This window comes from Mytilus californianus, unplaced genomic scaffold (genome assembly GCF_021869535.1).
Source record: "Mytilus californianus isolate M0D057914Y unplaced genomic scaffold, xbMytCali1.0.p SCAF_7, whole genome shotgun sequence".
In the NCBI taxonomy this organism is placed as follows: domain Eukaryota; kingdom Metazoa; phylum Mollusca; class Bivalvia; order Mytilida; family Mytilidae; genus Mytilus; species Mytilus californianus.
In genome coordinates, this window is record NW_026262723.1 from 75,036,801 (window position 1) to 75,062,739 (window position 25,939).

At 32.1% G+C, this 25,939-nt stretch overlaps 1 protein-coding gene across 6 annotated transcripts in view; it reads right to left on the minus strand.

The window, feature by feature from the left end:
• LOC127708474 (myosin heavy chain, non-muscle-like) overlaps positions 1–13,488 on the minus strand; it is a 64,671-nt gene extending 51,183 nt beyond the window's left edge. For 5 of the 6 annotated variants that reach the window (XM_052213348.1, XM_052213345.1, XM_052213344.1 and 2 more), the window contains exons 1-3: positions 12,904–13,488; positions 11,504–11,660; positions 3,524–3,551 (exon numbers count right to left, since the gene is read on the minus strand). In XM_052213348.1, the coding sequence (XP_052069308.1) occupies positions 3,524–3,551; positions 11,504–11,660; positions 12,904–13,257 (539 nt within the window). In that variant the 5' untranslated portion in view covers positions 13,258–13,488. The remainder of the gene's footprint in view (positions 1–3,523; positions 3,552–11,503; positions 11,661–12,903) is intronic. The other variant, XM_052213346.1, reaches the window with a different exon arrangement.
• Between the last annotated feature and the right edge of the window lie 12,451 nt (positions 13,489–25,939).

The window sequence follows — 25,939 nt, forward strand, 5'->3', positions numbered from 1 at the left end:
ATGAACAAACTGATTATAGATTATCAACCATATTAGCCACAAGTTTAAAATATAACTAAGGAAATGTGTGATTTTCTTCATCCTGTTAAATGTCCGCTTACTTATACCGGTACAAGCTTCTTTATATTATGAAAAATTAACATGTTTGTTATTTTTTCTATTAATCTTTTTTTGTTGTTGCTATATATCTTTCATAAAAAAGTTGTGATCGATACCAGAGGGAGAACAAAAACTGAGAAGTTGAAGAGGGACAGACAAAATCATAGCAATAAATGAAAAACCACAAAAATAGTCTTTCAAAGTACAAAACACTAAATGGTAGTAGCAGCACCACTGAATTACAGGTTCCTGACTTGGGACAGGCACATACAGAATGTGGCTGGGTTAAACATGTTAGCTGGAACCCAACCCTCCCCCTAACCTTGGGACAGTGGTGTAACAGCACAACATAAGAACAAACTATAAAAAATCAATTGAAAAGGGCTCTACTCAACAGATCAAGCCTTGTACCTAAAGAGTGGCCTACAGGATTAAATGGTCCCAGTTTTTCCCAAATTTTTCACCTATCTGTAGCCTGAATGGACTGAGAATGGACAGATCAATGATATGTTTGGAAAAACATTAAACAATATTAAATATTATTGAAACTGAAATTTTTATTTCTTATTTCTCCAGACCACGTTACAAATGTATCTTCACAAAACTTTAAATTAGCCTCTCATTCAATAGTTGAAACGGACATTAATAATTCCAAAGGACTATCATCCCACAACAATTTGTGTTGTCAGTTTCAAGTTCATGTTTAATCAATTTTACCTCAGTTTAACCCTTTTTTCAATAACAGAAATGACAGTGTCATGAATGTACTTATCTGAAGGTAAACATCCCATTAGATAAAATCTAGACATAAAAAAATAAGTGCATCATGAAATTGCAATAATTTATGACCCAAAGTGATGTGTCTATGTTATGAGTATCATAAAACACTAAGGTGGTTGATAGAAGTTTCGTCAACATTTCAACCACAGATGTGCTACCTGCCTATCGATAGTTATTTTTCCATATAAGGGAAGGCTGACTAATGAGTCATTACGTTACTATCAGTTAAAGGTAAAAGACACACAGCTGACCCATTTGTGGTTATTATATCATTAGATCAAGAATATTTAAATATTTGTTATATTGTGTGACGTATTTCTGGAATGTGAACCACTATATATGCTTTATATGTAATGCTTGAATAAGTCTGAGAGCATGTTTGTCTTTTTTATGGGATAAGCAAAATATTTTCAAGTCTGGACTATGAATATGAATAAAAATATTTAAATTTAAATCTAATTTTGATTTTTAAATGACTCCTTTATCATTTTATAATCTTGCTTCTTGTAATAGTGTACCACATGAAAGTTTAATGATAGGCAAAGTTTTAATATATTTATTTCAACAGACCATAAAGAACATTTTAAAAGATTGTTTACAAATTTATATTTATATTTTCCAATAACATTTATTCTATATTAATGATAATGATATCTCTTCAAAGTCAACCGTAAAACAGGGTATTCCCAAAGTGACCTTCAGGATTAAATACCCTATGCCATATGGCTAGAAAACTTGTCTATCATTTCAATTATCCTAATCCATTTTTCTGCAAACTTTCAATATTCTAGGCCTAAGTAATTTCCCTTGAAATTAATTCAATTAAAATGTTTTATTTCCCCCCATAGTGAGTATTTTGATAGTGTTCAAAACAAAATTCAAGTAGATTGATTTGAAACTACATCAAACACAAATCTAAATTTGGTCCATGGCAGTGCTTCAATATAACCATTGTACGTGTAAATTAGACCTATCATAGATATAATACACTAGTGTGGTTCATATACATTCCTTTGATATCTAACAATCAAAAGTTTATCTTGTTGGAAGATTTAATTTAAAAGCTCAGCAAAATATCTAGGATGTCCAGGTCTGAAATGTGAGATGACCATAAACAAATAGCCGATTAAGACTTTAAATTTAAGTGGTCATTATTTTAAAATGGGTCAAACATAAACACATCATGTATGTTGACAATTAAGATCTTCTTCCTTCAGGCTTTACTATGACATATATAAACACCAATAATAATAGGGTATTTAGAGGGTATATAATTAGATGTGTAATTTTGACATGCTCATGTTATTCGATACAACATGACCAATACTGAAAATAGCGAGCGTATTATAAATCTAACATTATTACGCTTTCTTGTCTTTACTTCATTTTTGATCACAATTATCTTGTATGTATTTGAAAGTTTACAAAAACATTATTTTTTCAATTAACAAGGATAAGCCTATGTTCTTTAGAATTTCTTTCTCTTACACCAATCTTACAAAAAAGCTAGATTTAAAACTATGACAACACAAATGTCTTTGCTTAGGCCAAAAGATTATTATACTATTTCATCATGTGACATTTTTGTCCAACTCTGCAAATAAGATCAAAACTATATTAAAAATATACAAAGGATTTTTTGAAAAGGTAGAATTTCAAAGTTTGTTATATTTACATGTCATGCATGTAGCATGAAGGTAACAAAGAAACTCGATCAATTTTTTAAAAATCATTTTCCAATGCCATCTCCAAAATCTGAATTTTCTGTATTTTCAGTAAAAATAAGTCATCATTAATCACTCTTGTACCTGGCTACATGTATAGGTTGAATAACCGTTATGACGGAGACCACTTCAGCCCAAAGCTACATCATACCAAGTCAACATATCTAATATTTTTATATCAGTCATAAATTTCTGTTTAGGAGCTTCTCTATTCTAAAACTTATTGTGAAATGACATTGACAACATTTCTTTTATAAAGGTCATAAATAACTTGATGGTAGATGAAGTTCATGTCATAAGACAAACTGCTGTCAACCAAGTCCATAAGAAACACATTCCAGAAAAATAAAAGTTCAAACTGCTATCACCATATACATCAAAACCAAATTTCATGAAAAATTATTGGTCAAACAAGCCAGGAATCAATATATCCAAGTGATCAGAGCAGTAAATCATGAAGTTTTTAAAGGTAGATTTTGAGAAACTCAACAATTTTTATATCAATTTAATGTTATCAAATAAAAGAGAAATATGTTATCTAGTCACTTTGGTTTTTACTTAGAAAATGCAGCAAAAACCTGACCCCTTAGTTATATTGGCTTCCCATGTCTTCATATGAATATGATTTTATTCAGATTCATCTCTGAGGTTTTCTTGAAGGATTTAGGAACAAATCATAACTAAGTTTTGCTTGTCTATTGCCTATGTTTGGAATGAATAACTGGAACTGGTTGAAAAATCAATGTCAAACATTACTGGTATATATATATATATTTTTTATGAATTCATCTTGAATAAGGCCATCAGTTTATTGCAGTCTTGTAGAATTTGAAATCCTGACTGACATATTATTTACCGGGTAAGCAATTTTGAGAGATTTGGTATTGCTCAAGATCAGTTATTTATTATTTCATACATACGTGCAAAGAATGGACTGATCTTCTCTATCTGAAAAAAAAATAAGCAAACCATTTATTAAGTTATAAAAGTAACTGCTAGGCAGAAGTAAACAAAACCATGTTACTAACTCTGTTCTACAGGTTAGATCTGGCTGTTTAACCTCCAAAAATAATGCAAACAGTAAACAAAGAGGGTTTTCTAACTCTAAGGTAAACAATTTGATCAGGAAATGTCAATTCATTTTATGGTGTTCTGATACTGACAGGTATATGTATCTTTAGAAATATGCACATGTCCATTTATATCTCTATTGAAGCATGCACTTCTAAACAACCAATAAAATAAAACGAAAGTAACCGCTGAAAACCCTCTCTTATATATAACACAAACAAGTCTCAGCAATAACTTGGGGGATGGAGTTTACAAATGTTTTAAATGTCCATTTAAAACATGTTTTTATTAAGTCTGAAATAAAAATATCTCATTTAGCAAAAAGTATTCTAGAGTTACAAAATCCACACTTATACAACTTAAAAGGTGAAAGTATGGTCTATACATGAACAAACAGGAAATATTTTCACTAAGCTGGGAAAACAACTTCCCCTCAGGCTGAATAGTTTTACTGACAAATTGTTTATACTTGAAGAAGTTGATTAAATAACTTTCAGTGTTTTTAAGTGTTCAGGAACTTTATCTTCTTGTATCAGGGCTTCCTGATATAGCTTCTAAAAAAAAAATATATATCTTATGATATTACATGTACAGTGACTGCATTCAAAATCTTAATGCAAAAATTGAAAAAAGACATATGCTTTTCAAATTTTTACTCTTTTCAGTTTTTGAGAAGAACGTTCCGAATGTTTTATTGTTTTTATTTAGGGAAATAAAAGACAAAATTTTAAATTCAGGTGAAACTGGGCCAATTTCAAAGATCACATGGAGTCATGAACACAACAAAAACAGTTCTTAAATATCCAACATGTACTACATGTTAAAGTACATATTAACCAAGCCTTTTGATGTACCTGTAAACTTTCATTAGGTTTCTGTATTGATTGATCTAACTAAGGAGAGAAACCTGTATTATTATACTTTTGATTTATACTGTATTGATTGATCTAACTAAGGAGAGGAACCTGTTTTATTATACTTTTGATTTATACTGTATTGATTGATCTAACTAAGGAGAGGAACCTGTTTTATTATACTTTTGATTTATACTGTATTGATTGATCTAACTAAGGAGAGGAACCTGTTTTATTATACTTTTGATTACTGTATTGATTGATTTAACCCTCTCATCCTCTTACCTAAACTTTATCACATTCCTTGAGAGATAACAAATTCATACCTGATAAGTGTACAAACAATTACTCTTGTTTATATATCAAACAGACGTTTACCGCAACATCTGACATTTGGAACCAGAGCTTTTACAAATAAAGGGTTGAACTGCACCTGTACACACATGTATGCTTTCAACAATTACATTTCACATGGTACATGTATCCCATTTACAGCCAATCACAGAGACAAAAGCTGGTATGCAGCTTGACAACTAATTGGACCAAGTTGTTTCCCAAATATAAATTTTTTCAGGGTCACACATTTATAGAACGTTATCGAAAAATTAGTAGTTTATTGCTTTGTCATTTTTACAAATTTCACGGAGCCAAACTCAACTCTTAGAGGACTTTGAACACTTCACCCCACATTTCAGTAGCAACCTTACTCAGTAGATAAGTATCTGGTGGATAATTTTAACAAGAGTCAGCATTTTATTTGTAATAATCACTTTTAAAAGGGAAGATATGCAATGAACTAATTCTGAGAAAAAAAATGTTGCAATCCATTTGCCTTTCATGCAATTGTTTCTTTTACATGTACACAGAATTTCCACTACATGTACTTCATAAAATCCAGTCCGGAACCATCACATCATAACAAAGTCATACTTTTAAAAAAAAAATTGAAGTCTAGTTAATGTTTACTTCAAACTGCTTTTTAGATTTGTTATCAGTCCTATACCAGATGGCAAAATATATAAAATTCTGCAATCTAATAATAAGATTTAGAAATGCTGATCAAAAGATTTTAAAAAATAAAATGCTTTGCTGGGGCGCAGCTTGATACGACCGCAGAGGTCGAACCCTGAACAGTTGGGGCAAGTATGGACACAACATTCAAGCTTGATACAGCTCTGAATTTGGATTGTTATTAAATATTTGACACAGCATAGGTTTCTGACACAGAAAGAATGTGGTCTAAGAACTTGAATTTTTTTTAATTTACCTATTATGGTCCAATGTCCAAAATCAAAATACATGGTTAGATTCAGCATATCAAAGAACCCCATATATTCAATTTTTGTTAAAATTAAACAAAGTTTAATTTTGGACCCCAACTTGGACAAACTTGAAAACTGGGCCCATAATCAAAAATCTAAACACATGTTTAGATTCAGCATATCAAAGAACCCCAAGAATTCAATTTTTGCTAAAATCAAACTAACTTTAATTTTGGACCCTTTGGACCTTAATGTAGACCAATTTAAAAAACGGGACTTAAAATTAAAAATCTAAATACACGGTTAGATTTGGAATATCAAAGAACCCCAATAATTCAATTTTTGATGAAATCAAACAAAGTTTAATTTTGGACCCTTTTGACCTCAATATGAACCAATTTGATAGCGGGGCCCACAAAAAAAAATCTAAATTCATGGTTAGATTCAGCATATCAAAGAACCCCATATATTCAATTTTTGTTGAAATCAAAAAAAGTTTTAATTTTGGACCCCAACTTGGACAAACTTGAAAACTGGGCCCATAATCAAAAATCTAAACACATGTTTAGATTCAGCATATCAAAGAACCCCAAGAATTCAATTTTTGCTAAAATCAAACTAAGTTTAATTTTGGACCCTTTGGACCTTAATGTAGACCAATTTAAAAAACGGGACCTAAAATTAAAAATCTAAATACACGGTTAGATTTGCAATATCAAAGAACCCCAATAATTCAATTTTTGATGAAATCAAATAAAGTTTAATTTTGGACCCTTTTGACCTCAATATGAACCAATTTGATAGGGGGGCCCACAAATAAAAAATCTAAATACATGGTTAGATTCAGCATATCAAAGAAACTCATATATTCAATTTTTGTGGAAATCAAACAAAGTTTAATTTTGGACCCCAATTTGGACCAACTTGAAAACTGGGCCCATAATCAAAAATCTAAATACATGTTTAGATTCAGCATATCAAAGAACCCCATATATTCAATTTTTGTTGAAATCAAACAAAGTTTAAATACTGGACCCTATCTTGGACCAACTTGAAAACTGGGCCCATAATCAAAAATCTAAACACATGTTTAGATTCAGCATATCAAAGAACCCCAAAAATTCATTTTTTGTTAAAATCAAACTAAGCTTAATTTTGGACCCTTTGGACCTTAATGTAGACCAAATTAAAAAAACAGGACCCAAAATTAAAAATCTAAATACACGGTTAGATTTGGAATATCAAAGAACCCCAATAATTCAATTTTAGATGAAATCAAACAAAGTTTAATTTTGGACCCTTTTGACCTCAATATGAACCAATTTGATAACGGGGTCCACAAATAAAAAATCTAAATACATGGTTAGATTCAGCATATCAAAGAACCCCATATATTCAATTTTTGTTGAAATCAAACAAAGTTTAATTTTGGACCCCGATTTGGACCAACTTGAAAACTGGGCCCATAATCAAAAATCTAAATACATGTTTAGATTCAGCATATCAAAGAACCCTAAGAATTCAATTTTTGTTAAAATCAAACTAAGTTTAATTTTGGACCCTTTGGACCTTAATGTAGACCAATTTGAAAACAGAACCAAAATTTAAGAATCTAAATACACAGTTAGATTCGGCATATCAAAGAACCCCAATAATTCAATTTTTGATGAAATCAAACAAAGTTTAATTTTGGACCCTTTGGACCTCAATGTGGACCAATTTAAAAACGGGGCCCAAAATCCAAAAACTAAATACACGGTTAGATTCAGCATATTAAAGAACCCCATGAAATCAAGAATAAAACCCCATTGAAATTGGTCAAGAAATAAGCAATTTATAGGAAGTATCTTCTTTTGCACAATCCTGTGCTATTAAATATTTCTTGCTATTGCGCAATACTGTACAATTGACAATTTCTTGCTATTGTGCAATATTGTGCTATTGGATATTTCTTGCTATTGCGCAATACTGTGCAATTGAAGATTTCTTGCTATTGCGCAATACTGTGCAATTGAAGATTTCTTGCTATTGTGCAATACTGTGCAATTGAAAATTTCTTGCTATTGCACAATACTTATTATATAATAATTTACACATCCTGTTTGGTGTGTATCTCCTACCATATCATTATTATTTGATTTTAAATATAAATCAGAAATAACCAACTTAAAATGGAAAATTTTAAAAGAAACAAAAAAGGAAAAAAAGAAAAAAAGGAAAAAAAAATAAATCCCCCCCCAAAATTTTTTGAACCCCCATTATGATTCATCACCCCCAAACTCAATCCCAGCCTTCCCTTTGAGGTATGGTACCTTGCAGTACAATTTCAGAGAGATCCATACACTTGAACACAAGTTATTGTCATGAAACTAGAAAAATGCTTGTTTTTTGCCCCTTTTTTGGCCCCTAATTCCTAAAATTTGGAGGCAATTACCCCCAAAATCAATCCCAGCATTCCCTTTGTGATATGGAACCTTGTAGTACAATTTCAGAAAGATCCATACACTTACACACAAGTTATTGTCATGAAACTATAAAAATGCTTGTTTTTTGCCCCTTTTTTGGCCCCTAATTCCTAAAATTTGGAGGCAATTACCCCCAAAATCAATCCCAGCATTCCTTTAGTGATATGGAACCTTGTGGTACAATGTCAGAGAGATCCATACACTAACACACAAGTTATGTCTGGAAGTTACAAAAATGCTTATTTTTGGCCCCTTTTTGGCCCCTAATTCCTTTACTGTTATTACCATAACCCCCAAAATCAATCCCAACCTTCCTTTTGTGGTATTGAACCTTGTGGTAAAATTTCATAAAGATCCATTCACTTAAACTAAAGTTAGAGTGCGAAAACCAATGTGTCTTCGGACGACGACGACGACGACGACGACGGACGACGACGACGCCAACGTCATACCAATATACGACCACAAAAATTTTTTTGCGGTCGTATAATAACATCTTTGGAAGAGAAATTTATTGGCCATTGGTCTAAAAAATATTAGTGGTGGATTCAAATGATCAAAGAAATCACCAATCTGATGGACAATGCTTTAAATTTTTGTAAAAATGCTGAAAGGTCAACAGCTTATGAAAAAAAAAATATACTATCAAAGTTGACAATTGATTGTTTTTGATTACTTAATGTAAAAGGATATCTAATGAAAATTATTATTCATAAAATGAAAAGATGTTTATTATATTTTCAACTTAAAAAGTCTATAGATTTATTTGCAAAATGTGTGTGCATGGCAACTTTATAATAAGACATTCACTACATACACATGCAATTTATATTTCTTGTAAAATGTATTTTTAGCAGTTGAAAACCTTCATGTTATTTTGGAATGCTTTTATTTTTTCTTAAATCTGATAAAGTTGCCAGATGATCCAATGAGCAACATCCATCTGTTAATATTTTAAACAAAAATGTCAGATTAAAATGTCAGGTCAGAAATAAACAGATAAGAATTTTATTAATCTAATCAAGAACCCATAAAGGGCATCATTTACAACAATATTAAGCACAATATGATTGGAAAAAAGAAAAACTATATCCTAATATAATACTATCATATATTGGACAGGATCAGAGCCTAACACATCATGTGTCTTACATAACATTAACAATAATTGCATAATAATTTTATATATTTTGTATTTTTGTATATTTTTAAACATTTACTGATAATAAACTAGTCATTAAATAAGTTCTTAAATTTCTTACATAAGAACAATGTAAACATTTACATGTAACATCAGTTCAAACATCATTGAAATTAACTAAGTAATCAAGCTAACCATTTTAACCATAATGACCTTTCCCATAAAAATCTATTAGTAAATGCTTATATTTAAGACAAATAACAATGACCTAGCTAAACTGATAAAAGGTAAACAGGTTAATACTTTATTACCTAGAAATTGTAAATCTCAATTATTTTGTAAACAAACTGTTTGTAAATTGGAATTTTCATATTCAATATGTTTATTAAGGATATAAATCTCCTCACTTATTTTTCATATCTGTAAGTGTATAAATTTTTGTACACATGTAGGATTCATTTAATCTGAAACTTATCATATTAAATCTGCCTATCCAGTTGACTACTTTAATGCACATATATATGATATAACATTTTTAATCAAATAAAAGAGATGTGCCTCTTTTGTTCAATGGTCTAAAAAGTTCAATCTTCAAATACCAAATATAGAAAAGATACATTGGAAATAGCTGAATTGTTTTCAGTGTAATTTGACATATCCCACTAACTGGATTTATGTGGATTTAGTAATGTCAAAACCAAAAAAACAATCTTATCAAAAAACAAAACAGAGGGCAAATGTGAAAAAAAATCTGTTTTAGGATGTACTTTAACTTAGGTGAGGTTTAAGAATTTTTGTCAGATGTTCGGACTCCTTGGTTTTTTTCCTACGATATAAGGTAAAATTTTTTGCCCCATAATACTCATTTTTCTTTTCATATAAGACTTCAATAGCTCAGAAAAGGTCATTTTTCCAAAATCTAAGCATATTCTAGATTTCTTTTCTTTCGATTTGAGACCCAAATAATACCAATGCAAATATAAGGTAAAAGTCTGAGTCAGCCTTTTCCCGCCATTTTTTAAAAATCAAATATCTCGAAAAGGAGCTCCATAACCTATCAATATTTTTAGCTTATTTTGTTCCTTAACTAATGCTCTTCTGACTTATGGTATCAATTTTAAATTCTAGATTTTTTGAATTTCACCTTAGTACATCCTTAAGTTTCACATAAATCCAGTAAGCAGCTTAGGAGGAGTTACATCTATGTGCATACATGATGGCTACCTCATTTTGTGAATTTACACTAACTTTTCTAAAACATACCATTTAATTCAATAAAGAACTTTAGAGCTTATTTTATGTCCTTGTTATAAAATGAAATGGGCGATACTATTTTTTATAAGAGTTGCCTTTCTTTTATCAGAAAAAAATATCACATAAGTTAAAGTGATCAGACAGCTCTGGAGTCACTGTTGTGAAATATTGTGATACATGTAGATATACATGCAGTTCAGTCTATAAGCTACAAGCCTGAAAACTTGTCTGTCATAGAATGTCTTTAAATATATACATAAAGTTGTGTGATTGCAAAATCTGTACATAATAGCTTTAAAAACTTTCATCTTAGTGCAATCATTTGTCACAAGATTAACAAGGACAGCCTACACAAATGTAAACCCCACATCAGATGGATAAATAAATAGAGAATGTGTCCGTGTGTCCATGGGACACAGATGATGCCCCTGCTTGCATATAGCATTATAAAGGGACATAACTTAACAACGGTAAGAGTGACACTACCAAAATTCGAACTCAATCTGAGTTTTGTGGTCATGGGCACTGTTTATAAGTAAGGTTCATAACATTTGGTAGAGGCAAACTTAAGTGAGAACGGAAATGAAGAATTCAGCACTTTTTCCATTTGTAAAGGGGCATAACTCTAGCAGGGTAAAAGTGACGCCACCTTAATTCAAACTTGATCTGTGTTTTGTTGTTTTAAGCATTGTGTATAAGTTTCATATCATTTAGTTGAGGCAAACTAAAGTTAGAGAACCCAAACTAATTTTGGGACGTACAGATGGACATGGGTAACACTTAATGCTCCCTCCTCTGTGGCCGGGGCATAAAAGTGTCAAAGTGATTAAGCTATATATTATTAACAACTAACCTTGCAACATGCTTCTGTATGCAGTATCTGTAATGGCGAACACATGAGGGGGAACTTCATGGCGTTTCTTTCCTTTGTAAAGTTCTATCACTTTATCTGTGTAAATTGGTAATCTCTTGTATGGATTTACAACAACACAAAATAAACCTGAATATGTCTGAAAAGAAAGCATCAAACTTAATTCATTATCAAATATCGACTTGTGTCCTTTCTGTACCTCAAGAATAAGCAGGAGTAAAATAAATGTACATGCGCAAGAGATAAAATGAACCTTTTAAAAAATAAGACTTCCAACCAACTTCATGAACTTATGTTATATTGTACATGCTCATCATCTTTAAAATTAAACAGAGCAACAAAATTCCTTTGATAAACTGTCTTTTACTTAATTCTGTCTAGTGCAAGCAAAAGCATCCTTTTTTTTTTTGACATTTGAATTTCTGTGAGTTCTTTAATGGAAGCTTACAATGACACCAATTCCTTGTTTAAGGACTTCACTATAGTTGACCACGGATTTGTCCAAATTGAAAGGATATTTGCCATTCAACCACTTATGTTGTTAATATGTTTGTTGGTGTTTAACACAATTTTCAGCACTCTTTGCTATAATACTTGTACAAGTAGGTTACGACTGTAAAATTTTAGCAAGGGTTACTTCCCTTTTGATGCCATGTAACGATGTTGGAGTTCTATATGCACATATTCCTTATTAAATCAGCCAAATTCAAACTGTCTACTACTAAGACTTTAGAAAAACTTGTTTTAATTTCCTTAGCCTTGCTTGATTCATCACTAGGATCTAGCAAGGATCTATTTTTAGACTTATTTGTACCGCAATGACAAACTGGTGATCACTGAAGACAAAATTTACTTTGACCATTCGTTCACTGAGGCTCCATCTAAGGTCTGGGTTGCTAAATTTTTCTGTTGCGACACTTTCTGCTTCTGTGGTACATGCATGTGTGTTTTATTTAAGTATACAATCTTGGCAAGTAGTTTTTTTCTATACATTTTACTTTTAAGTAAACACAATGCACTTATCACGACAGACAAACTTACGGACCAGACTGTGTCATGTGTGTGTTCGAAGCAGACATTCATGTAGACCTTATCACTATTTGGGAATCTGCGACACTTGATGCCAGAACTTATATAACAGACATTTTCTCATGTGACATCAATATTTTACATAAATGTCTGTGATGGCCATTAATAAACAAATGGTGATCAGGTGTATTAAATATGTGTTAAAAGGGAATTTTCAGGGAAACAAATGTAGTTTTACACCGTTACCATTGTAAAATCGTGTAATGGTACCTTATTATCAGCATTTCAACTGACTAAGCTTAAAAGATACCCAAACTGCCAAAGCCAGCTGATTTATTATATCCATTACTTACATAAATCAAACCAGAGTAGTATCGATCTTTCAGGTTAAACAATACGGATGCCTCATTTAGACAGGTCAATTCTGCCATATCCTCAACTTTGTTAAATTTAGGTGGATTCATTTTCTGACAATCATCCCTGTGAACCCGAACTCTTTTTCCGGATTCTTCCAACTCCACTTCCATTTCTTCTCCATGTTCGCCTTTGACACTTGCAGCGCAAAATCCATGCTGTTCATGTGGGACCCATATTAATTTTTTGGAAGCCCATTCAGCCTGGATCATAGGATCATTGATAGTATTTCTATCAACTGCCAAATACTTCAACTCTTGTGCACTCACGCTTCCGTAAGGGTCGTCCGCCATTTTCAATGTTGTCGGCCTTTTATTTCAGAAAGAAACTACTCAAAGTAATGCAAACTTAAATGTCTCTTGAAGCTAAATAAATGTCTTTTATCCTAAAGATTAAAATTACTGATATAATCCCTTTTCATGTACCAAAAACTGCACTTATAAGACACATTCAAATCTGTTTTTGGGCCGCCGCCCGCCTTGGTTGAAAGAGCGAGAAAACTTGAATCAGAGAGTCACGTGACTCTTAGGTGCAACAGGGAAAGTTCATGTGCTAAAAATAAACGTTTCCTGTGAAAAATAAACGTTTTCAAATCTTCTTTTATCAAATAAAAAACGTTTTTGTACCAGTAAATATCCTTTTAAGTCAACACAACCTAACTTATATTGCAAAATAAATTAATGACACGCCCCTTCGACGCTTAAAATTCCAAAGACATCAACTATGATATCAACTAACTGATCAATGACATTCTTTCGGTCGCAAAATTTCTTGGTTTAACCCGGAAATTGTGATTACGCACGGTAATGTCATTATGATATCATAGAAAAGGTGTAGTGGAACTGATCAATAAATCGTGGAAGTTGAGTCTTCGGTTTTATACTATTATAATAATAGTCCCAGGTTAGATTGTCTTTATTTAATTACTTAGGGACGGGATATTGACTTATTGTCCTTTGTATGTAGCTTCGAATTTCTTTTTTAATTCTGTTTTTTTTTTATGGTGGAGAGGTGGTCTTTTTGTGTTTTTTTTTTATCTAAGTATATACTTGATAAAAATAAACTGAATTCTGTATCTTCAACAATCGTGACATATAGTTTGAATGATCTTTTAATTTTAATAAATTTTCGGTTTTGATTATGAATGTCCCGGCTTAATTATCATAATTGTTTGGCTTTCAACGTATATTTGTTCCGCCTAACAGAAGTTTACCTGGAAACTTTGTTATAAACAATGCCATAATATCTCAGTTTCCTGTTGGAACAAATATCCTATACCTTTTATTCCCTTAGAAACAAATACTGTAATATTTGTTCCAGTAAAAATAAATTATTACAGAATGCTTCTTCCACTTGGAACTTATCCTGTGAAGGAACTTCTATTGCATGACAGACCGATGACAAATTCGGCAATCATTATCAACATTGCAGTTTTGACCACTATCATCTCTGTGGTAACATGTTCACTGAAAAAAAAACCCGCCACAATGTTGAAAGAACTTAAAAAGTATACACGTGAACTGCAATACTGCGAATTTTAGTAAAGATTCATATTGACTTTTCATCAAATACTAATAATTCTCTATTGTCATATATAAGTAAAACATAATACTTGTGACAAATACAACTGGTAAATAACAACAAAAAATAAACTGATTTGAATATTAAGTCCTAGTTTGGAATAATTTTAGGGACACTATGCTCTACCCCTTACGACTTAGTATAAAACAACTGTATATTATAGTAAATTTTGATGTTAGAAAATACAGATGTTTTTACGGATATTGAACGAAATGTTTCGTTGTTGTACTAAAGAACTTTGGAATTGACGAAAACAAGTATTGAGTATACAACCAAACTACCAGAAACATGTTTATAATCAGGCCGTTAGTAATTTCGTTTGAATTGTTTTACTTTTGTCATATCGGGGCCTTTCATAGCTGTGACTATGCGGTATGGGTTTTGCTCGTTGTTGAATGCCTTACGGTGATCTGTAGTTGTTAACTTCCATGTCATTTGGTCTTTGGTGGAGAGTTGGCTCATTTGCAATCATACCACATCTTCTTATCTTTTTATTTATACTATACCATAAACAAACAAATTTATACTAGAGAACAAGTACTTTGCATTTCATTAAATTCATCGTGTTTTAAGCAAACCATATGGGCTAGCCCGGGTTTCAACTATTTATCCCCGATTTGGACGATGTAAAATATATCAACGCTATTTCACTACGAAGTTTTGTTATTGGTTTTTTCCCCGGAGCCTTGCAAAGTAACTAACAATGCAGACATTTTTCTGTCTGAAAACTGTGCGATGAGTTGAGCGATAAAAACACACTTTTCTTTTGAAGATGTTTGTATGGCCACCAGAGACGCACAAAAAAAAAAATTCTTGCAAACATAACCGTTTGTATGACTACCAGAGACGCACAAAAAAAAACTATTCTTACAAACATAACCGTTTGTATGACTACCAGAGACGCACACACAAAAAAATATTCTTACAAGCATAACCGTTTGTATGACTACCAGAGACGCACACAAAAAAACTATTCTTACAAACATAACCGTTTGTATGACTACCAGAGACGCACAAAAAAAACTATTCTTACAAACATAACCGTTTGAATGACTACCAGAGACACACAAAAAAAAACTATTCTTACAAACATAACCGTTTGTATGACTACCAGAGACACAAAAAAAACAAACTATTCTTACAAACATAACCGTTTGTATGACTACCAGAGACACACAAAAAAAAAAACTATTCTTTCAAACATAACCGTTTGAATGACTACCAGAGACACACACAAAAAAACTATTCTTAGAAACATAACCGTTTGAATGACTACCAGAGACACACAAAAAAAACTATTCTTACAAACATAACCGTTTGTATGACTACCAGAGACACACAAAAAAAACTATTCTTACAAACATAACCGTTTGAATGACTACCAGAGACGCAAAAAAAAACCCAACTATTCTTACAAACATAACCGAAGGCAAAGAAGGATAACTCTAACGGAACCCAAGCGGATATCTGGAAGCAATGGGTTTATGAAGAAAAGGAATGGCATAGTTTGATTGTGTGTCAAATGATACTCATTCATCCAAATAAGGAAAAACATTAAAGCATTACATATGACAACTACGGATGAGGTTCCTGATCTGGGACAGGCCCTTGAAAACGTTTCGAGGTTAAACTGGTTTTTGTTTAGATCTCTACTTTCCCCTCAGCAAAATGCTGATGGTCTAAATGAAAAAGACGAGAAAAGATACAGGAAAGATAAAGAATAATTTATTATGTAGCATCGTCCTTAACATCTCCGTAATATTGACCAATGGACGTTGCAAACTTACCTTTACTTCAACAATAAATTATCTTGAACATCATTCAAATTTTGTATTTATTTATAGCAGCAAAAATTCACTGTACAATGAGCTGCAAAAGTTTCTTATCTGCATCCGATTCCACCTGGACAGGATGGATGCACGCTCCGTGAAGCTAGTTTGTCTAGCGAAATATTGCGTTGATTTTTTATCGCCTTGTAAAATTTTTTTAACATTTTAATATTTATATACTAAATAGTGTGTTAAAATTACACTGTTAGACAATTTATATATATATAGTGGTTCAGTTACCACAATACAAAAGGCAGATTGCTCATCTGCTGTTTCAATGACATGAAAATGTAAAGAAAATGTATAACCTATTGATGCACATTTGATTAAAAAAAGGTCACGATGTGAAAATGTTTTGAAAGACATTATTAAAAAATATTTGCAGACAATGAAGAAATTAAGAAAGGAGAGAATATTGGCTTTAATAATTTCTTCACATTTCCAACTGATTGGTTGATTGGTGTTTACCGCCACGTTCAGCACTATTGTGCTATTTCGTAGCGGTCAGTTTTTATTGATGGTAGAAGCCGGATTACCCGGAGAGAACGAACGACCTTTGGAAGGAAACTGACAATCCTGGTCTTGCAATTAAGATTGGAGTCCAGCGCACCTGCAACATGCGTGATTGGAACTAACAACCTCAGTGTTGACAGGCTAGTGATACAGTTCGACTACAGGTGAAATTCCAAATTATTGAAATATGAATGTTCGTTTTGGAGCTGAAGTATAACGCCATGAATTTGTATGCCGATGGAGACTCACCTCATTATTCTTTACTGTTTATGGCAATCTCCATAAAAACCCAAACATTTGGAAAAATTAATCAGCCTGCATGAATTTAATAAAAACTTGTGTTTCTCATCGGTATAACTTTGTATACTACTGTTTTGTTAGAATTTGTGTTTTGTTATCAATAACACAGTTATTTTAGAATAAAGTATGTTTTCCGAGGCTGTACTGATTTTAATTGTATGTTTGTTATCTAACTGGTCGAGATGGTTGAGATCTTAATCAATGAATTTAACACCGCCAGATCTTCATGTGTCGGTCCCTTTTTTGGAACTCAAATAGGGGTTGTCTGAACTCGTATCATAGTGTTTTTGTTATTGATGACAGATCTTTGATAATGTCTGTTTAATTTATAATAATTTTTTCAGACTTGGGACGATTTTAAATAGAGTTGGTCTATTGTATAGACAATTTTCGATTGTTGAAGGCTTATGTTGAAGACTGTATGTTGACCTATAGACGATTTTGTTATCCGTGTTGTTGACAAAAAAATAAAATTTTCTCTTATTCAAACCGTTTATGTAAATCTTTAATGCTTCCATCTTAAATACACAACACCAAAATTAGTTCTTAACGATTAAACATCATGTTCATTGTGTTGTAATTTTCATTGTTAACTAAGCTTCTTTATCAAAATACATCGCCTTTTATATGAAAAACCTTGTTTATTATGTTGTTAGTGCAAGCACCACCTTTATTGTTCCAAGCAGCTAACATCTTATTTTCTCATGCATATAAGGTAGATGTATATGGTCCAGTAGCAGTGATCCAAGATTACTCAGATATCTGATAGTTTTTATTAGGACTTGTATGGGTAACCCCCCTCCCCCCCCCCCAAAAAAAAAAACGGACCGTCAAACTTAAGAGAAATATATGATCACACCTACTGGACAAATAGCTTGGCAGAATAGACTAACAACGTGGTGGGTATGAAGAAAGATTGGCTGCAATCTTAAATTGGTCAATCGATTTCAGACAGTAAATACTCTGGAAATTCTAATGATAGCCTTTCGTGAAATTACAGGACACAGTCAAAATTAAATTGAAGCCTAAAAAGAAAAGAAAAACCATTAATTTCAGTGTTACAAGGAAAACAACTTTCTTCAGTCTTACGGGAATTGAATATCGTTCAGCTTTAAATTAAAGAAATTTCAGAGGTCATTAGAATTTTAAGTATACCGTGTTTAATTCAAAAGTAGAACAGTTTAAGTAAATCTCATATGTATCTGCATTCCTCATTGCAACGTGGCATTACATTATATATCAAATATCAGCCCCATATTTACATTCATGGCTAAAATCGGAGCAGTGATTCTCAGATTGCATAATATCTATCAAGTACCATTCAGCATCCACAAGATTGAAGAAGGGTTGACAATAGAGGGAAAACATTTTTTTTGTGAAACAGAAGAATGTCTATGTCCAGTGGTCGGTATTTAAATATTAGGTCAATAGTATGCCAATCAGATTTTAGTAACCTATTATAGATCTACACAACAAGCATTCGCTCAAGAATTGCAAGGAGGAAAGATGGCTTACAATTCCGAAAGTCTGTAACTCAGGACATTTCAGACTGGCCATACACAAAATGACAAGAGATAGGAGTTAAAAATTTGACCAAGGGCGTAATGCTTGCCAAATAAACCAAGAGAAAAGTCGTAACTCTATTTCATATCAGCTGGGCCACAATGCACCACTGACATTTTTCTTTTTACCTCAAAACTGAACGTTTCATAAGAAAAATACGAGTTTCTCCAATTGTTGCTGTAATTGACAGTTAGGTTGGACTCTCAGTGTTCTAGGCGTCACTGAAATATTGGGACAAAGACAAAAGCTATTGGTTGGCCAGAAAAATTTAAAACCGCATGAAGGCAGAGACATATATACACATGTGTATATATGTCTCTGATGAAGGCATACTTATGTGTTTTTTTTTGTTTATTTCTGTCCAAGGACGCAATCAGGTTAAAAGGTCAACTTATCTGTTAACAAACCATAAGTCTTGTTTGCTGCTATAACAGAACTTCAGGGGAATGAACTCTCAAACTGAGGTCAACCCACCGGTCAAATGAAATCTGTTAGATTTAAAGGTACATGTTATTGTCCCCCGCGCAACGCGATGGGGGACATAGAAATACCGGGTGTCTGTCCGTCCGTTCGTCTGGTCCTGTTAGCGCTATCACATGTGCAATTCTTGCCAGATTTTTATAAAACTTATATCATAGGTTTATATTAGCAATGTCTCGGACGAGTTCGAAAATCAGTGCAGATGAACTATTTTTAAAATAGCTATGCCTCTTGGAAACATTAATTACATGGAAAATTGCATCTTTAGCGCTCTCATTTGTACAATTATTGCCAGATTTTTATGAAAATATATTGTAGGTTTATATCAGCTATGTCTCGGACGCTTTCGAAAAAGTGCCAATCAATTATTTTGAAAAGAGTTCTGCCCCTTAGAAATATTTATTATATGGAAAATTGTAATGTTAGTGCTCTAATGTGTACAATTCTTTCCAAATTTTTATGAAACTTATATCGTGTATTTATATCAGTAATGTCTCAGATATTTTAAAAATCAGTGCCGATTAATTATTTTTAAAAGAGTAATGCCCCTTAGAAATATTTTAAACGTAGATGGAAATTTGCATTGTAAGCGCTCTCACATGTACAATTTTTGCCAGATTTTAATCGAATTCATATCAAAGGTTAATATCAGCAATGTCACTGACAATTTTCAAAACAATTGTTGATCAAATAATTTTAATGGGTTATGCCCTTTGAAATATTAAATATATCAGAAATTGCTCTCAAGTCTTTAACTCTTTAAGATTTTTTAAAAAAATTTAAAAAACAAAAAAAGATTTTTTTTGTATAGTATTGACCTTGGACAGGTGCAATGTGGGGGACATTGGAACTCTGTTTTTTTTATTTTATTATATCACATGCAGATAATCAATCATGTATACTTGAATTAAACACTTAATCTGCAAACTAATTGACCACTGAAAATGAGGTCAAGGCCATATGCCATATGTTATTATTAGACAGATAAATTCTCCTTTTTTTTTTTAGTTTTTTTGACGCTATCAATCAAATTATTTTTTTCAAAATTTAACACTATAAAGTATGGGGAAAATTGGATTCAGAATTTTTTTTTTTCATCTACTTGACCACATATTTTTTTTCATCAGATTGTGGATCAGAATATTTTTTTAGGAAAAAACCATAACCCCCCCCCTTGAAGTCAAATGGTCGTTCCCTAACCCATCATGTATTTTCTGACTCAACATGACTAGTGAAGCATCGTATAAGTGACAAGGTCTCACTATGAACTACCTCCATATACACTATTGATTAGCAGGGTCACAATAGGAGATAGGAGCAAAATAGTCTATGTAACATCTTGCATCCTGGAATTTGTTGAAATAAACACTGTTTTTTTGGTATAGCTTTATAAAGTAGTATATTTTGACTGAAAGGGTTTGGACAAATGTAATAAATAAAGTTTAATCTAATGAAGATTGTCACATCTCTGATTTCATTGTCTAAAGGTACAAAACTTTACACAAAAGTGCACATGCTGAAATGTCTTACCTGTCTATTTGATAAAAATTAATATTTTTTTTACATGATGAGATAACGGTCATTCTACATATACCCCTGGTATCAGGAAAACTTAAACATATTTAACAAACCAGGAATGATAGGTCAAGTAAAGTTTACCACATTCAAACAGACATGTGAAAACTGAAGATTTTCTACCTTAGGAATCGATTACCTTAGATGTATTTAGCAAAACCTTTCAAAATTTTGGATCCTCAATGCTTACATTGTACCTTATTTTGCCTTTAACTTTTTTATTTGAGTGTTAATGAAGAGCCTTTTGTAAATGAAGTGCACATCTGACATACACAATTATAAGCATGGAATCTTTGATAAGTTTTTTTTAATTCATTTTATCTACCTAATACTCATAGTGACAGCAATTTACCAAAATGAAAAAGCTTTACTTTTGATTTTGAAACCATGAAAATCAGGTCGATGTTGGACCACTTGTCTAATGAAAATGTACTCTGCAGTGTTTCTATGAACTAAAGATAGTCGATTTCTTACTCAGACTTGATATACTTACACAAGTACTTGAAATTTGATTTTGATCATATAACAACAATAAAATGCTCCTCAGGGCACAACTTGATACAACTGCAGAGTTCATACCCTGAACAGTTTGGGCAAGTATGGACACGATATTTAAGCTTGATACAGCTCTGAATTAATTTGGATTGTGATTAAATATATGACACAGCATAGGTTTCTGACACAGAATGAATTTGGTCTAAGGACTTGAATTTTGAAATTGGACATTTACCTATTATGGTCAAATATCAAAATACATGGTTAGATTCAGCATATCAAAGAACCCCAATAATTCATCTTTTGATGAAATCAAACAAAAAGTTTAATTTTGGACCCTTTGGACCTCAATGTGGACCAATTTGACAACAGGGCCCAAAATCCAAAATCTAATTAAGTGGTTAGATTCAGCAAATCAAAGAACCCCATATATTCAATTTTTGTTGAAATGAAATAAAGTCTTATTTTGGACCCTGATTTGAACCAACTTGAAAACTGGGCCTAAATTCAAAACTTTGATTTACTTGTTTAAATTCAGCATATTGAAGAACCCCAAGAAGTCAATTTTTGATTAAAATCAAACTAAGTTTAATTTTGGACTCTTTGGACCTTAATGTGGACCAATTTTAAAATGGGGCCCAAAATTATAAATCTAAATACATTGTTGGATTCAGTATATAAAAAAAAACAAATAATTCAATTTTAGATGAAATCAAAGAAAATTTTAATTTTGGACCTTTTGGTCCCCGATGTGGACCAATTTAAAACTAGAGGCTCTCAAGAGCCTGTGTCGCTCACCTGTATTTACTGATGCTTTGGAAATCATGTAAAATAAGGTTAAAATCATAATTAATAGTATTAGATATTAGATATTATAATGATCTCTAAGATAATAACAAATAAAATGCTTCGCTGGGGCGCAGCTTGATACGACCGCAGAGGTCGAACCCTGAACAGTTGGGGCAAGTATGGACACAAAATTCAAGCTTGATACAGCTATGACTTTGGATTGTCATTAAATATTTGACACAGCATAGGTTTCTGACACAGGATGAATGTGGTGTAAGAACTGGAAAAAATTTAATTTACCTATTATGGTGGAATATCCATAAACTAAATTGTTTGTTAATTTCAATATATCAAAGAATATGTAGAATTCAATGTTTGATGTAATGTAATAAAGTTGAAATTTGGACCGTTTTTGTTCAATGTGGACCAATTTGGTAACATGTATAAATAATCAAAAATCTAAATACATGGGAGCCCATTTAAATACATCATAAAGGTATTAAAATAGAAAGTGACATCATAGTCATGGCTAAAAATAAACAAAAATCCTTAATCAGCAACATTTAAAGTAATATCTAAAAATAAAATTCCTTTGTAACCATAAAAGCCCATTTAAATACATCATAAAGATATTAAAATAGAAAATGACATCATAGTCATGGCTAAACATAGCTAAAAACCCTTAATCAGCATCATTTAACAGTAATATCTAAAAATGGAAATTACATCATAAAGGTATTAAAATAGAAAATGACATCATAGTCATGGCTAAAAATAAACAAAATCCTTAATCAGCATCAGCAACATTTTATAGTAATATCTAAAAATAAAATTCCTTTGTAACCATAAAAGCCCATTTAAATACATCATAACAGATATTAAAATAGAAAATGACATCATAGTCATGGCTAAACATAGCAAAAACCTTAATCAGCATCATTTAACAGTAATATCTAAAAATAAAAATTTCTTTGCAACCATAAAAGTAAAATAGAAAATGACATCATAATCATAGCTAAAAATAAACAAAAATTTTTTTTATTGGCAAATTTTAAATGGAGTTTATTATACTAAAACAATAAATTTGCAACCATAAACATGATAAAACCCCATTTAAACACATCATAAAAGTATTAAATAATTCAACTACATCATAAGGCTATAAAAATAGAAAATGACTTCATAGTCAAGGCTAAAGGTAAACAAAAAACCTTCATCAGCAAAATTTTATATTGGCAAATTTCCAATGAAGTTTATTACACTAAAATTGTTGGCAAATTTCCAATGCATTTATTAACAATAAAGTTATTGGCAAATTTCCAATTTACATAATTTAAAAGCAGTGTAGATGAGATATTTAAATGAGTTTGAATTACCAACCTTACACTGCTTTTAAATAATGTTCTTTACTCAATTATTTGTCTATTAAAATGGAAACCCTTGTTTTTTAACCTTTTTTCCCCTTATTCCTTAAACATTAGAGCCATAACCCCCCCCCCCCCCCCCCCCAAAGCCAATTATTACTTTCCAATGTACCCTAAATTTCCAATATACATAATTTTAAATTTCAATTCCTCATGATATATAACCGTATCATTATTATTTTCTTTCATATATAAATCTGAAACAACCATCTTTAAATGGAAAATTTTAAAGAAAAAAAAATGAAAAAAAAAATCCTACCTCCCACACATTTTTTCAACCCCCTTTTGATTCATCACCCCCCACCTCAATCACAACCTTCAATTTGTGGTATGGTACATTGCAATACAATTTCACAGAGATCCATACACTTGAACACAAGTTTTTGTTGCAAACTAAAAAAATCCTTATTTTTGACCAATATTTGGCCCCTTATTCATAAATGTTTGAGCAATTAACCCCAAAACTCAATTCCTACTTTCTCTTCGTGATAAAAAATAACTAACTTAAAATGTAAATTTTAAACAAAAAAAAAAAGAAAAAAAAAATTACCCTTTTTTTGACCCCCGCCCCCCTTATGATTCATCACCCCCACCCCCCTTTCCCCCCAAACCAAGCTCAATAACAGCCTTGCCTTTGTGGTATGGTACCTTGTAATACAATTTTTCTCTTTAGAGAGATCCATACACTTGAACACAAGTTATTGTCTAGAAACTAAAAAATGCTTATTTTAAACCCCTTTTTAGGCCCCTTATTACTAAACGTTTTGGGCAATTACCACAACACTCAATTCCAGCTTTCCCTTTGTGAAATGGAACCTTGAAGTAAAATTTCAGAAAGATCCATACACTTACACACAAGTTATTGTCATGAAACTAGAAAAATTCTTGTTTTTTGCCCCCTTTTGGCCCCTTATTCCTAAAATTTTGAGGCAATTAACCCCAAAATCAATCCCAGCATTGACCCTTTGTGATATGGAATCTTGTGGTACAATGTCAAAGAGATCCATATGCTAACACACAAGTTATGTCTGGAAGTTACAAAAATGCTTATTTTCGGCCCCTTTTTGGCCCCTAATTCCTTAACTGTTGGTACCATAACCCCCAAAATCAATCCCCACCTTCCTATTGTGGTATTGAACCTTATGGTGAAATTTCATAGAGATCCATTCACTTAAACTAAAGTTAGAGTGCGAAAACCATTGTGTATTCGGACGACGACGACGACGACGACGACGCCAACGTCATACCAATATACGACCTCAAAATTTTTTTGCGGTCGTATAAAAACTGCAAAATTTTTGTAAAATTACTAACTCAGAGGCAGCAACCCAACAACGGGTTGATGGATTTGTCTGAAAATTTCAGGGCAGATAAATCTAAATCTGATGAACTTTTTTGCCACCTGTCAGATTTGCTCTAAATGCTTTAGTTTCAGAGATATAAACCAAAAACTGCATTTTACCCCAATGTTCTATTTTTAACCAAGTCAGCCATGATGGTTGGAAGGCGGGGTCATCGGACAAATTTTTTAAAGTAGATACCCTAATAATGATTATGGCCAAGTATGGTTATATTTGTCTCAGTAGTTTCAGAGAAGAAGATTTTTGTAAAAGATTACAAAAATTTACAAAAAATTGTTAAAAATTGACTATTAAGGGCAATAACTCCTAAAGGGGTCGACTGACAATTTTGGTCATGACAACTTATTTGTAGATCTTACTTTGCTGAACATTATTGCTGTTTACAGTTTATCTCTATCTATAATAATATTCAAGAAAATAACCAAAAACTGCAAAATTTCCTTAAAATTACCAATTCAGGGGCAGCAACCCAACAACCGGTTGTCAGATTTGTCTGAAAATTTCAGAGCAGATAGATCTTGACCTGATAATCAGTTTTACCCTATATCAGATTTACTCTAAATGCTTTGGTTTCAGAGATATAAGCCAAAATCTACATTTTACCCCTATGTTCTATTTTTAGCCATGGCGGCCATCTTGGTTGGTTGGTGGGGTCATCGGACACATTTTTTAAACTAGATACCCTAACAATGATTGTGGCCAAGTTTGGTTAAATTTGGCCCAGTGGTTTCAGAGGAGAAGATTTTTGTAAAAAGCTAACGACGACAGACGACGACGACGGCGACGACGCCGACGACGACGGACGACGGACGCCAAGTGATGAGAAAAGCTCACTTGGCCCTTCGGGCCAGGTGAGCTAAAAAGGGGTCCAAAATAAAAAATCTAAATACATGGTCTTGATTCAGCATATTCAAAGAAAATCATGGATTCAAGACTTTGAATTAAACCCCATTGAAATTGGTCAAGAAATAATCAGTTTTTACAAAGTATCAGAAAAGTATTGTTTTTGGCCCCCAATTCCCAAACAGTTAGGGCTATAACCCCCAAAATCAATCCAACCTTCCT